Genomic DNA, 15,078 nt, shown 5'->3' on the forward strand with positions numbered 1-15,078 from the left:
GTAGCACTTAACTGAGTTAGAATGCTGTGGATTGAAGTTCCACATCAGACACCTGAGCACAAATTCAAGTTTATTTATCAGCATCACAAGTAGGCTTACATCAACACTGCAATGAAGTTACTGTGAAAATCCCCTAGTCGCCACACTCTGGCACTGTTTGGGGACACTGAGGGAGAATTTAGCATGGTCAATGTGCCTAACCAGCACGTCTTTCGGACTGTGGGAAGAAACCGGAGCACCCGGAGGAAACGCACGCAGACACGGGGAGAATGTGCAAACTCCACACAGATGGTGACCCAAATCGGGAAGTGAACCCGGGGTCCCTAGCGCTGTGAGGCAGCAGTGCTAACCATTGTCTCACTGTGCAAATGTAGACCGCGATCAGACAGAGAGTGAGGTGGTCACCTTTGCCTTTGGCGGCAGTGGACCCGGGTTCGATTCCTGACTTGGGTCACTGTCTGTGTGGAGTTCGCATGTTCTCCCCATATCTGCGTGAGTTTCCTCCGGGCGCTCCGGTTTCCTCCCACAGTCTGAAAGACGTGCTGGTTAGGTGCACTGGCCGTGCTAAATTCTCCCTCAGAGTACTGAACAGGCGCCGGAGTGTGGCAACTAGGGGATTTTCACAGTAACTTCATTGCAGTGTTAATGCAAAGCTATTTCTGACACTAACAAATAAACTTAAAACTTCAGGTTTCTGTCAGCTCTTGTTTAAGTAGAATACTGGTGCTAATTGCATTTGTCACAAACATGACATTATGGTTTTAAGGTACAGCAGGTAGAATGCAGGTCTGCTAAAGAAAAACAACTTTTTAAAAAGCCCTTTGTGCTTTTTAAATCTCATTTAAAGCTCCTTAAATCAGACATACGGACAGAAAACCTGGTACCTTTGTGAAGATTCCAAAATCTTATCAAACTGCTTAACTCAAGAAGGATCACAAAAGACAAGATTCAATGAGTGTTCTACAGGCGTGAGTAAAATGCTTTCACTTGGTGGGTTTCTCTCAGAATAGAGATAACTAACTGATAAGGACTTTTAATAAAGCTAACAAAAACTCAGGCAGGAGAAAGGCTGTTTGAATGGCCAACGTCTATCATTGAAGCACAGCTTGTCAGTTCTGGAGCCAGTTTCCAGTGAGAAAAGCTGCCGAAAGAAATAGCCACTGCTTTGAAACAGAACAGGGAGAGACCGAGAAAGCCTTCCACAAACAGCAATCAGGCTGCTGTACTAGATCAGGCCACCGAGAACTCCAACTGCTGCACCTCAACGGTGGAAACATAAGAACATAAGAAATAGGAGCAGGAGTAGGCCATCTAGCCCTTCGAGCCTGCCCCGCCATTCAATAAGATCATGGCTGATCTGTCGTGGCTCGGTTCCACCTTCCCGCCCTCTCCCCATAACCCTTAATCCCCTCTCTTATCAAAAACCCATCAACCCGCGTCTTAAAAATCCTCTCACTCCCTGGACCCGTACCGCTTTGTGAGTCCACCTGCAAAAGTAAATACTTAACTATAGAGGCCATTGCTGCTGATGTCACTGCAGGGTCAAACTCCCCCACCCCCACCCCCACCCCCATCCCTACCCTGAAACCTCCGTCTGATTTACTCTGGGCTGGGGATTTCACTCGTTAAATCGGCTGCTGCTTTGGAAGTAACATTCAGCCGAGAGTATTAATCAGAGATGATAGATAATCACCGCTCTCCCCGGGGGTGGGGTGCTGAGCGAAACCCCATCCCGTCGCCAAATTGTTGCAGGCTTTGAAGTCATTAGTCTGGGTGTTGTGAGACTCCTTACTGTGTTTACCCCAGTTCCAACGCCGGCGTCTCCACATCAAAGCTCATTGGATCAGACATCTGTAACTCGAGAGAAAGTGAGTGATCCACCCACACTGGACTGAGCTGTAACGTGATAACTTGTATTAAGCCTTCACACTGATTGGATATTATAATGAAGCAAGCGTAAAGTGATTGTCACTGGTGCGTGCTAATTACTTGTAATCAAATTTGAAAAATGTAATTGCCTATGTTTTGCAGAGTACCCCACCCTGGGTCGTTACAGAGGTGTGTGCTGTAACTTTCCAGTGCCCTTGCTGTTGCTCACATTAAAACAGCTATTTAAGAGAACTCTGTGACTTGGTCTGGTTGCTTGAAGGGTAAAGCTGTGATCAGTTAAAATGCTGACATCAAAACCTGCAACAGAAGGAAATCAAAACTACACACTATACACCAGATGTCTCACCAAGGTCCTGTACAACTGCAACAAAATTTGCTACTTTGATGTTCTATTTCCCTTGCAATAAAAGCCAACATTCTATTCACCTTTCTAATAATCTGCTGTACCTGTGTACCAATATTTTATAATTTATCTACCAGGACATCCAGATCCCTCTGTACCACAGGGTTTTGCAAACTCTCTCCACGTTAATTATACACTGCTTTTCCATTCTTCCTGCCAAAGCGAATAGTTCACAGTTTCCCACATTATATTCCATCTGCCAAATTTTTGCCCACTCACCTAACCTATCTAAATCTCCTCTTCACAACTCACTGTCCTACTTACCTTGGCATCATGGGCCAATTTAGCCACATTCATTGGATTTGATTTGATTTATTATTGTCACACGTATTGGAATGTTGTGAAAATTATTGTTTCTTGCACCATACAGACAAAGCATATTGTTCACAGAGTACATAGGGGAGAAAGAAAGGAGAAGGTGCAGAATGTAGTGTTACAGTCATAGCCAGGGTATAGAGAAAGATCAGCTTAATATGAGATAGGTCCATTCAAAAGTCTGGCACCAGGGAAGAAGCTGTTCTTGAGTCGGTTGGCACATGGGCTCAGACTTTTGTATCTTTTTCCCGACAGAAGAAGGTGGAGGACAGAATGTCCGGCATACGTGGGGTCCTTGATTATGCTGGTTGCTATCCCAAGGCAGTGGGAAGTGTGGATGGAGTCAATGGATGGGAGACTGATTTGCGTGATAGGCTGGGCCATGTTCACAACAAATTCCATGACATTTTGGCCTGAACTCTCCCAAAATGCCCACCAACGGGCAGAGGCGCAGACCATGTAAAGATCCACTGAAATCAGGTGGGAACCTCCAGTTTTCAGGCAAGTGTGGCTGGAAAATCCTGCACTTTGTCTCTTCATGCATGTTGTAGCCTGGAACTAAGGGTTGGAATGGTAGAATCTCAAACATTCCTTCCATCGCATAGCTGACCAGGAATCTCTCCTGCTCTTAACGCCTGCCGTCGGCACGTTGGCAGCATTTGTGAGTTTGCACTCAACTCATTTGAGTTGAAGGCACCTTCCCTTGCCCTCAAGTCCTGGCATGGCAGTTCAAACCCTGAGCTACTGACTCAGAGGCAGGGGTGCTACCAGCTATGCCAGAAGATGCCCAATGCATGCTTGTAGTGGGCTGAGAAATGTGGAGGGGCAAACCCAGTAGGTATTAAACAAGTGAGCATAATAACGTGACAAACATTACATTCACTGAAACACCAGCCTGAAACTCTGTTTCTCTCTTCCTAGTCGGTGCTTGACCTGCGAACGGTTTTACATTTTATGCAGGGACATCTTTACACTTCACAGTACACATTGCTTAGCATTAAGGGAGGAAACTGCAGCAGCACACAAGATTGCCTAGTATCAGGAGACAAGGGGGTTTGATAGTGTGGACGAGGACGTAGTACTTACTTCAAGTATTTCACGCCATCTGGTGTCGTTGGCACATCATATCTTCTCATATATTCATTCATCTCCGGGAAACTCTTCTTCACGTAATCCTCAGCACTGCTCTCTCGAACCGTCCCAAAACGGAAACCTTGTGAGGGGTGATGAAGCTTGAAGATAAAATTCAACCCATGAGCACACTAGAGTGTAAGATACCACTTTATAAAAGAAAATATGCAAGAATTCTCCCAAGCTTGTTACCCAGGAGGGCACACAGAATGCCGCAGGCATCAAATGATGATTTCACTACTATTGCAAGCTCAATTGGCTGCAGCCATAGAACTACAGAATCCCTACAGTGCAGAAGGAGGCCATTCAGTCCCTCAAGTGTGCACCAATCATAATCCCATCCAGGACCTATTCCTGTAGCCCCACATATTTACCCTGCTAATCCCCCTGACACTAGGGTTAATTTAGCATGGCCAATCCACCTAACCCACACATCTTCGGATTGTGGGAGGAAATCAGAGCACCCGGAGGAAACCCACGCAGAGACTGGGAGAACGTGCAAACTCTGCACAGACAGTGACCCGGGGCCGGAATTGACCTGGGGTCCCTGGCGCTGTGAGGCAGCAGTGCTAGCCACTGTGCCAGTGTGTCACCCTCAGATTGCCCTCAGCCACCTTGACACCAAGCAGACCTTAACCCAGCCCTGGTACAGTAAGTGAAAGAGAAACAGGGGAAGAACATTCCAGTCCGAGGGGTCATACCCATTCCATGTTAAACTTAATAGAGGAGAGAGACATTGCATTCTATTTCAAAAAGCAACGAAAACCTGAATACGAATGAATCCCAATGGCACTTTGTATCGATGCTACGTCCATGTAAGAATCACTGAAGATCTTAGAGCAGGAATTTGTGAAATTAGCAATGTCGTCATTTTAGTATTCTCATTGATCAAATCCCTCTGCAGACTGACTTCTCCCCACCTCTGTATCTTCCTCCAGCTCTGGCCCCCTGACATTCTCCGATTTTAACTGTCCCCTCGCCAAACGCCATACCTTCAGGTGCTGAGGCCCGAAGAATTTTATCCCTCAGCCCTCTCCAATTCTATCCATTTCTGAAAAATAAACCTGCTTTAGCAAGAATCAGCCGGACTCAAAACGTTGGCTCTGTTCCCTCTCTTGTCAGACCTGCTGAGATTTTCCAGCACTTTCTGCTTTTGGTTCAGATCCCTCTGGAGTAATTTGCATTTATCTACTTGGTCAAGTTATTGGTCACTGTCCTTATAACTCCAAATGTGGCTCGTTGTTAACATTCCTGCAAACTGCCTTGGGATGTTTTACTACACTTAAGGCACTACATAACTGCAAGTTGTTGTTATTATTAAACACGCTAATGTTATGTGACAATGTAATACTTGGGAAATAGTGGGTTTATGTTGAGAAGATCCTCATGGTTGCCCAAGGTGAAGGTTGCTGCTCCCATACAAAACTATCGGGATGAATACGATACACACTAGCTTGACTGTGGGGCTGTAAAGGTACGTTGGCAATGACTATCCTTGCCTGCGGCCTGGAATGCTGTAACAGTGTCATGTAATTGTGATGTTAGTGCATCTGTAAGAGTTTTTCTTTAATTCACGCTCACAACCTTAGGTGACATCATTGTTGGGAGGAGAAAATAAAACTGTGGCAGGTTGGGTGACAAAGGATTGGTTTTCAGTTTCAATTTGGACCTTCAGGTTTGAGTTTTAGTTTCATGGTTTATAAGATAATGAGCGGGATAGATAGAGTGGACGTTTAGAGACTATTTCCTTGGGTGGACGTAGCTGTTACTAGGGGGCATAACTATAAGGTTCATGGTGGGAGATATAGGAGGGATGTCTGAGGTAGATTCTTCACTCAGAGAGTGGTTGGGGTGTGGAATACACTGCCTGCTGTGATAGTGGAGTCGGACACTTTAGGAACTTTCAAGTGGTTACTGGACAGGCACATGGAGCACACCAGAATGATAGGGAGTGGGATAGCTCGATCTTGGTTTCGGACAAAGCTCGGCACAACATCGAGGGCCGAAGGGCCTGCACCGTGCTGTACTGTTCTATGTACCATCCTGGAACATGTCATGCTTACCCTAACCAAATTAAAGATGCAAAACTTATGATTCAGGCTGCCTTCATAAAATATTTCAGAGTTTCTGACTTGAAACATAACACAGTACAGAGGTGGCCATTTAAACAAGGCTTACAAAAATGGAGCAGCCCAATGATATAACTTCAAAGAAGAAAACCAAGCAATCCCAACAAAATAATTTATTACCTCCCCCCACCCCCCCACCACCCTCAAGAATCCATTACATGATGCCTATAACATTCTTCTGACAAAGAGGTGTAGGGTGTGTCATTTTCCAGACTACAAGCATATCCAATTGTGCCATCTATCTCTTTTCTAATTAATTTATGTGATGTGGGCATCATTGGCAAGGCCAGCAGCTGATGCCCATCATTAATTGCCCTTGAATTGAAAGGTTTGGAAGGCTAAGGCAGCTGTTAAAGAGTCAAACTCATTGCCAAGGCTCCGGAGTCTCAGTAAACCAGACCAGGTAAGGATGGCAGATTTCCTTTCGGAATTGGACATCAGTGAACTAGATGAGCATTTACGATGACCGATAGTTTCACGGTCACCATTATTGAGACTGGCTTCCAAATCTTAAATTTAATGAATTAATTGATGCCGTGGATTTGGACTTGTGTCCCCAGTGCCTATGACTCTCACCAATTTTTACAGATTGACCATAGAAAGTATTAATTCTGGTTATGATATGGCTCCTGCTCTGCCCAAGACCACAAAAAAACTACAAAGGGTTGTGAATGAAATCTAGTCCATCACGCAAACCAGCTGCCCATTGTCACACTGTCTACACATCCCACTGCCTTGAAAAAGCAGCAGCATAACCAAGAACCCCATGCACCCTGGACATTCTCTCTTCCATCTCTTCCAAAGGGAAAAAGATAGAAAAGCCTTAAGTCATGTACCAACCGACTCAAGAACAGCTTCTTCCCTGTTGCCATCAGACTTCTGAATGGACCTACCGTGCATTAAGTTGATCTTTCTCTACACCCAAGCTATGACTGTGACACTACATTCTGGACTCTCTCCTTTCCTTCTCTATGAACGGTATGCCTTATCTGTAAAGCGTGCAAGAAACAATACATCTCACTGTACAGCAATACGTGTGAGAGCAATAAATCAAATCGAATCAAATGATTCAGACTCCACTGCGCTATGGGGCACCGAGCTGCACAAATTCACCACCCACTGCAAGATGGAGTTCCTCCTCACCTCAGTTTTAAATCTATTACTTCCCAACCTATACCTAATGCCTCCTTCTCCTTTAACGAAATAATATCAAGCCTTCAAATTGAATGTTTCTCGTTCGGAGAGCAGGCAGCTCGTGAGAAAGGCGATAATTGCTTTATGATTTTGTCACACGCATCCTACAACGAACGACTCACTGAGTTTGTTCCTTTGGACAAGCCCTAATTTATCACCTACGGTATGCCTTTCATGCATGCTTGAGTGAAAAATTAATCTGCATGCACTAAACTACCTGCAGTCAATGCTTGTTCAGGGAAATGAAGTAAAATAGTTGGTGCTGGAGGCTTGGCAGTCTGAGGTGATTAACGAAAACCTTCATCAATCTTTCTGCTCCAACCATCTGCTGTTACTAACATTAACCGGGAAGTTGTTGGAGAACTTGCTATTCCGTACTGGAGAATGAAATCCCGCTTTGAGTTTGCATGCAAACACTGAATATTTTGCTTATGTGCGGAATTTGAGAAGGAACTCGTGGGAATAATATTCCTCATATTTAAGTGAGCTGATCACAGAATCCATAGGATTCCTACAGTGCAGAAGGAGGCCATTTGGCCCATCGCGTCTGCACCAACCGCACTCCCACCCCAGGCCCTATTCCCATAGCCTCATGCATTCACCCTCGCTAGTTCCTCTGACGCCAAGGGGCAATTTAGCACGGCCAATCAACCTAACCTGCACATCTTTGGATTGTGGGAGGAAACCAGAACACCTGGAAGAAACCCACATAGACACGGGGAGAACGTGCAAACTCCACACAGACAGTCACCCAAGGCCGGAATTGAACCTGAGTCCCTGTGAGGCAGTAGTGCTAACCACTGTGTCACAGATAGCCTGGGTGTGACCAACAGTGTTCAGCACTGTTCTATTATTAAGTTGAGGTGAACACTGTTGGTGACCAGGGAGTGCACTGTATCAGTGCCTTGGGATAGACTAGAGCCAAAAATTCCTAAGGCCTGCAACCTTGTCTCCTCTATAAACTTGAACTCATCCAAACCTCTTACAGCTCGAATTATCTCACCCAAAGTCCCATTCACCCTTCCCCCACTTCATGTGTTTGTGGATCTATAATGGTCTGGCAACCTCTCGATTAGAAACAAATGTCATCCTTGTTGTCAAGTCCCTCCATGGCCTCAGCCTTCCCCATCATTGTGTTCTTCCACAGTCTCACAGCTTCCCGCAATCTCCTCCAATTCAGGCCTCCTGAGTATCCCCGATTCTCATTGTTCCACCAGTGGCAGTCGTGCCTTCAGCTGCTTGGACCCTACGCTCTTCAATTCCCTTCCTAAATCTCCCCAACACTCTCTCTCTCCCCATCAGATGTTCTCTAAAACCTTTCCTAAAACCTTCTTCTTGAATCAAGTCTTTGTTCACCTGTTGCAGTAACACCTTACATGGCGCAGTGTTCAAATCTGCTTGATCATGGTCCTGTGAAGCTATTTACGAAAGTGCTATATAAATGCAAGCACAGTGGCATTATTGCCTCAGGATGCCAGGGAACCAGGTTTGATTCTGGTCTTGTGTGATATCTGTTTGGAATTTGTACATTCTCCCCGTGTGTGCGTGGGTTTCCTCCAGGTGCTCCGGTTTCCTCCCACAGTCCAAAGATGTGCTGGTTCGGTGGATTAGCCATGCTAAATTACCCCTTAGGGTTCAAAGATGTGTAGGTTTGGTGGACTGGCCAGGATCAATGCGTGGATTTGCGGAGATAGGGCAGTGGGGAGAGGGCCTGATGGGACGCTCTTTTGCTAAGTTGGTGCAGACTTGATGGGCCGAATGGACTCCTTCTCCACCATAGAGATTCTATGGAGGGATTCTGTGTTTACAGATGGGTAATGCGTGGAGAAATGAAATTAATTCCCCTCCTGCCCATAACGCCACATTCAGTTGCATCTCTTCACCTCAGTACTAAGAGATTTAATAGGTAGTTCTGGGGAGTCAGGCGGTGAGTTATTCCAGTCTTTGGGGAGTCAGGTGGTGAGCTACTCGCCACAGGATTTCCAGCTTCTTGACCTGCTCTTCTAGTCACAGTAGTTATAAGGATAGTCCAGCCAGCTACTGGTCAATGGTAACCCCAAGGGTGTTGACAGTGTGGAAATTCAACGATGACAATGCCACTGAACATCAAGTGAGATGGTTATTTTCTCTTTTGTTGTAGATGGTCATTTGCCTGGCGGGAATGGCACTTGCCACTTGCCCACCCAAATCTAAAAGTTATCCAGCTCTTGCTGCATGTTGACATATAAGAACATAAGAATTAAGAGTAGACAATCCGGCCACTTGAGCCTGCTCTGCCATTCAGTAAGATCATGGCTGATCTTTTCGTGGACTCAGATCCACTTACCTGTCCACTCACCGTAACCCTTAATTCCTTTACTGTTCAAAAATTTGTCTATCCTTGCCTTAAAAACATTCAATGAGGTAGCCTCAACTGCTTCGCTGGGCAGGGAATTTCACAGATTCACAACCCTTTCTGTGAAGAAGTTCTTCCTCAACTCAGTCCTAAATCTGCTTCCCCTTATTTTGAGGCTATGCCCCCAAGTTCTAATTTCACCCGCCAGTGGAAACAACTTCCCTGCTTCTATCTTATCTATTTCCTTCATAATTTTACATATTTCTATAAGATTTCCCCTCATTTTTTTGAATTCCAATGAGTATGACCCCAGTCTACTCAGTCTCTCCTCATAAACCAACCCTCTCAACTCCGGAATTAACCTACTGTATCTCCTCTGCATCCCCTCCAGTGCCAGGAAATCCTTTCTCAAGTAAGGAGACCAAAACACAGTACTCCAAGTGTGGCCTCACCAGCACCTTACACAGATGCAACATAATCTCGCTGTTCTTAAACTCCATCCGTCTAACAATGAAGGACAAATTTCCATTTGCCTTCTTAATCACCTGCTGTACCTGCAATTCAACTCCTTGAGATTCCTGCACAAGGACACCCAGGTCCCTCTGCACAGCAGCATGCTGCAATTTTTTGTCATTTAAATAATAGTCCATTTTGCTGTTATTCGTATCAAAATGGATGACCTCACATTTATCATCTTCGTGAGCTCAAACAGGGAGTTAGGAGGGCAAGAAGGGGTCACAAAATGTCCTTGGCAAACAGGGTTAAGGCCCAAGGCATTTTATACACATTTTGGAAAAGGAGGGTAGCTAGCGAAAGAATTGGTCCCCTCAGGAACAAATAAAGGAAATTATGTGTAGATCCAAAGGAAGTGGGTGAGATCCTTAATGAGTACTTTGCATCGGTATTCACAAAGGAGAGGGACACTTTGATTGATGGTGTCTTGGACAGGTATGTAAACCCTTTAGAACAAGTCATCATTATGATGGAGGAAGTGTTAGGCGAATTAAAAAGCATAAAGGTTGACAAGTCCACAGAGCCAGATGGCATCTATCCCAGGTTATTGAAGGAGACAAGAGATGAAATTCCTGGGCCTCTAACAGCAATCTTTGTCTCCTCGTTGGCTAATGGTGAGGTCCCAGAGGACTGGAGGATAGCCAGTGTTGTCCCATTATTTAAGAAGGATAGCAAGGATAGAACTTGATGTCAGTGATAGTGAAATTGTTGGAGAAGATTCTTTGAGATAGAATCTATGCACATTTGGAACTGAATGGTCTTGTTAGTGACAGACAGCATGGATTTGTACGAGGAAGGTCGTGTCTTACTAATTTGAGTTTTTTGAGGAGGTCACAAAAATAATTGACGAGGCTGTGGATGTTGTCTACATGGACTTTAGTAAAGCATTTGACAAGGTCCCTTAGGGCAAGCTGGTGCAAAAGATTAAATCTCACAGGATCGGGGTGAACTAGCTGGATGGATTCAGAACTGGCTTGCATCTTAAAAGACAGAGGGTAACGGTGGAAGGGTGTTTTTCTGAATGGAGATCTGTAACTAGTGGTGTTCTGCAGGAATCAGTGCTGGGAACTTTACTGCTTGTAGTATATATAAATGACTTGGAAGAAATTATAGCTGGTCTGATTAGCAAGTTTGCGGATGATACTAAGATTGGCGGAGTTGGGGATAATGATGAAGGTTGTCAGAGAATACGGCAGGATATAGGTAGACTGGAAAATTGGGCAGAGAAATGGCAGATGGAATTTAATCTGGGCAAATGCAAGGTGATACATTTTGGAAGACTGAATTCAGGTGGGAGCTATAAAATAAATGGCAGAACCATTAGAAGCATAGAGACAAAGAAAGATCTGGGAGTACAGGTCCAAATATCCTTAAAATTGGAAGCACAGGTGGAAAAGTGGTGAAGAAAGCATATGACATGCTTGCCTTAATCAGATGGGGCAGCAAGTATAAGAGTTGGCAAGTTATGTTATATAGAACATTGGTTAGGCCACATTTGGAATACTGTATCCAATTCTGGTCACCACACGACCAGAAGGATGTGGAGGGAGTGCAGAAAAGGATGTTGCCTGGTATGGAGGGCATTAGCTATGAGGAGAGGCTGAATAAACTGGGATTGTTCTCTCTGGAAAGACGGAAGCTGAGGGGCAACCTGATAGAAGTTTATAAAACTATGAGGGGGTACAGATAGGGTGAACAGGTGGAAGCTTTTTCCCAGGACACAGATTATAATTACAAGGAGGCACAAGTTCAAGGTAAAGGTTCGGTGGGGATGTGCGGGGGAAGGTTTTTTTTATAGAGGGTGGTGGTGGCCTGGAATGCACTGCCAAGTGAGGTGTTTGAGGCAGATACCAACATTTAAGACTCGTCTGGATAGACACATGAACAAATGCAGTATAAGCAATTGGTCTCGATTAGACAACATGATGAGTGCAGGCTTGGAGGGTAGAAGGGCCTGTTCCTGTGCTGTATTGTTCTTTATTCCATAAATTGGAAAGAAAAAAGACATTCTTCATCTCATTCAGAGAATAATGTTTATAATGGTTATATAAAGGCTGCGAAGAGCTGCAGATGGTGATTGATAGAAGTGGACTGGTTCTCTAACCCGTGATTGTTAATGTTGCAAATATTGCAGTCAAGCCTAATAGGATACAATCACAGCCGACAGGTTTTCATAATGCATTCTGTTTCTATCATCAATAACATCGGGGTCAATTTTTTGCACTTGTGCTTTCTGCACCGAGTGTTGGGACCCTGGGTGTGGAGGCCAACGGATTTCCTGCCTTTGGGAACGAGCCAGGGGGTGGGACTCAGAAAGGTAACCCTCGTCCGTACAAAATGAGCTCACAAACAGGCAAAAGTTGTACTTTAATATTGTGCACTGTGGCGCACTTCGAGATAGTGAGATAGTGAACTCTGAGGATCAACTTACACGGCTACGCTGCTTGCCTCATACAAGTAGCATCTCACCCTTTGTCTTCCCATCATTAAGAATTTGCAGGATTTGTACGTTACTTGCCCACTGAACTCGCTGCTGAAATTTATGGCCGGAATTTCACGGCACAAGTAGCTGTTAAAGATGTAATAATTGTCAATGCAATGCGGAACAATCTCTCCGGCCCAGAAGAGAATGATTTACTCTGTTCAATCTCGTTCCCACATGCAAGGAATTATTAAGAGATCTTTAAAAAAGGGCTCATTTTAAATGTTACATTTTTTCTTTCTTTATTGTCCTCCCTCCATCCAATCAGTCCTTTCCCCTATTCAGTTATTCTTGGAGATGCCGGCGTTGGACTGGGATGGGCACAGTAAGAAGTCTCACAACAGCAGGTTAAAGTCCAGCAAGTTTAATTGGAATCTCGAGCTTTCAGAGCGCTGTTCCTTTTTCAGCTGACTCACCGTATGAAGGAGAAATGCTACAAAAACTCGAGATTCCAAATAAACATGTTGGACTTTAACCTGCTGTTGCGAGACTTCTTACTGTTATTCTTTGAGTAGAAGATTTTACTCCAATTCACACTATTTTCTTCTGCATTGTTAAGTCTTGTTCGATGAACATAGAAAGTAGGAGCAGGCGGAGGCCATTCGCCCCTTCAAGCCTGCTCCACCATTCATTACAATCACGGCTGATCATCCAAATCGAAAGCCCAATCCCACCTTCCTCGCATAGCCTCTTGATCCCCTTTGTCCTGAGTGCTAACTGCTTTTTGTAAACATTCAGGCCTCGCTCATCCCAAAACCATAAAATCCTGCCTGAGGTCAATGGAACTTTCCATGTTTCACCCCTCACCGATAGCAGGTGAGGTGGCAAAATTCCAGCCTCAATGTTTTGGCCTCAGCTACTTTCTGTGATAAGGCAGTGCACTCTTTTGGGTGAAGAAATGTCTCCTCATCTCTATCCTAAATGGTCTACCCCATCTCCTCAGACTGTCACCCCTAGTTCTGGACACCCCACCATCCGGAACATCCTTCCTGCATCTACACTATCTCGTCCTGTTGGAATTTTATAGCTTTCTATGAGATTCCTCCTCATTCTGCTAAACTCCAGCGAAGACAATCCTAACTGACTCAATCCCCCTTCATATGTCAGTCCTGCCATCCCAGAAATCAGTTTGGTAAAACTGCGCCGCACTCCCTCTGGAGAAGGAACATCCTTCCTCAGATAAGGAGACCAAAACTGCACACAATATTCCTCACCAAGGCCCTTTATAATTGCATCTCTGCTCTTGTATTCAAATCCTCTCGCTATGAAGGTCAACATACCATTTGCCTTCTTTACCACCTGCTGCACGTGCATGCTTACCTTCAGTGATTGGTGTACGAGGGCACCTATGTCTCGTTACACATTCCCCTCTCCTCATTTCTGGCTGTTCAGATAGTCACCTGCCTTCCTATTTTTGATAGCAAAGTGACATTTATCCAAATTCGTAGAATCATAGAAACTCTACAGTGCAGAAGGAGGCCATTCGGTCCATTAACTCTGCACTGACAACAATCCCACTTAGGCCCTATGCCCATAATCCCACATATTTACCCCACTAATGTCTCTAATTTATGCATCCCGGGACCCTAAGGGGCAACTTATTATGGCCAGTGCACCTAATCCTCACATCTTTGGACTGTGGGAGGAAACCGGAGCACCCGGAGGAACACATACAGACACAGGGAGAACATGCAAACTCCACACAAACAGTCACCTAAGATGGGAATTGAACCTGGGTCCCTGGAGCAGTGAGGCAGCAGTGCTAACCACTGTGCCACCGTCCCACCCACTGTACAAACTGTCTATCTTACCATTCATTGAGTTTTCAAATATCTGATAAACATCGCCACACCTTTAGTTTACACTCACAGCAAATTCTGGTGTAAAACCTCTGCGTTGAAGGTTGTAGGAAACCGTCTACCCAACTCGGAATATTGTGAGATTCCCACTCCACCAAGATCTGGCTTATTACCTTCACTGATGTAGGAAAAGTTAGAAATATTCCATGGAGACCAAATCATGGACATAGATTAACCCCTCTGTCCAACTGCCTGATTTCTTTAACATACACATTACAATTCACACTTCGGGCAGGATCTTTTGGCCGCACTCACTCCAAGGTGGAAAAAATCCCACCTGAGATCAATGGACCTTTGCAAGGTCCACATTTGGGATGGAAAAATTCCACACCTTGGTTCTGGATCTCGGACACATATTGATCTAAAGATGTCCAGAGAGTCTAAACCATGAGTGAGAACTCTCTATACACATAACTCACCACTGGCAACCAAACCTGTACCTCAGACTAAATTGTTATTGAAGCAAGTACTCCATTTTAGGAGTGCGATGGAAGACTCTCCACTTGCCTGGGTGAGTGACTCTCCAACAATACTCAAGAAGCTTTTTGGTTTGATTTAATTTATTATTGTCACACGCATTAATCTACAGTGAAAAGTATTGTTTCTTGCGTGCTGTACAGAAGAAGTATACTGTTCATAGAGAAGGAAAGGAGGGAGTGCAGAATGTGGCGTTACTGTCATAGCTAGGGTGCAGAGAAAGATCAACTTAATGCGAGATAGGTCCATTCAAAAGACTGATGGCGGCAGGGAAAAAGCTGTTCTTGAGTCGATTGATATGTGATCTCAGATTTTTGTATCTTTTTTCTCATGGAAGGTGAAAGAGAGAA

At 44.7% G+C, this 15,078-nt stretch overlaps 1 protein-coding gene across 1 annotated transcript in view; it reads right to left on the bottom strand.

The window, feature by feature from the left end:
• grin3a (glutamate receptor, ionotropic, N-methyl-D-aspartate 3A) overlaps nt 1-15,078 on the bottom strand; it is a 148,824-nt gene that overhangs the window by 35,902 nt on the left and 97,844 nt on the right. The window contains exon 4 of the mRNA XM_080188457.1: nt 3,695-3,840. Within this exon, the coding sequence (XP_080044583.1) occupies nt 3,695-3,840 (146 nt within the window). The remainder of the gene's footprint in view (nt 1-3,694; nt 3,841-15,078) is intronic.

Source organism: Carcharhinus amblyrhynchos, chromosome 5, assembly GCF_965287045.1.
Source record: "Carcharhinus amblyrhynchos chromosome 5, sCarAmb.v2.hapA, whole genome shotgun sequence".
Taxonomy (NCBI): domain Eukaryota; kingdom Metazoa; phylum Chordata; class Chondrichthyes; order Carcharhiniformes; family Carcharhinidae; genus Carcharhinus; species Carcharhinus amblyrhynchos.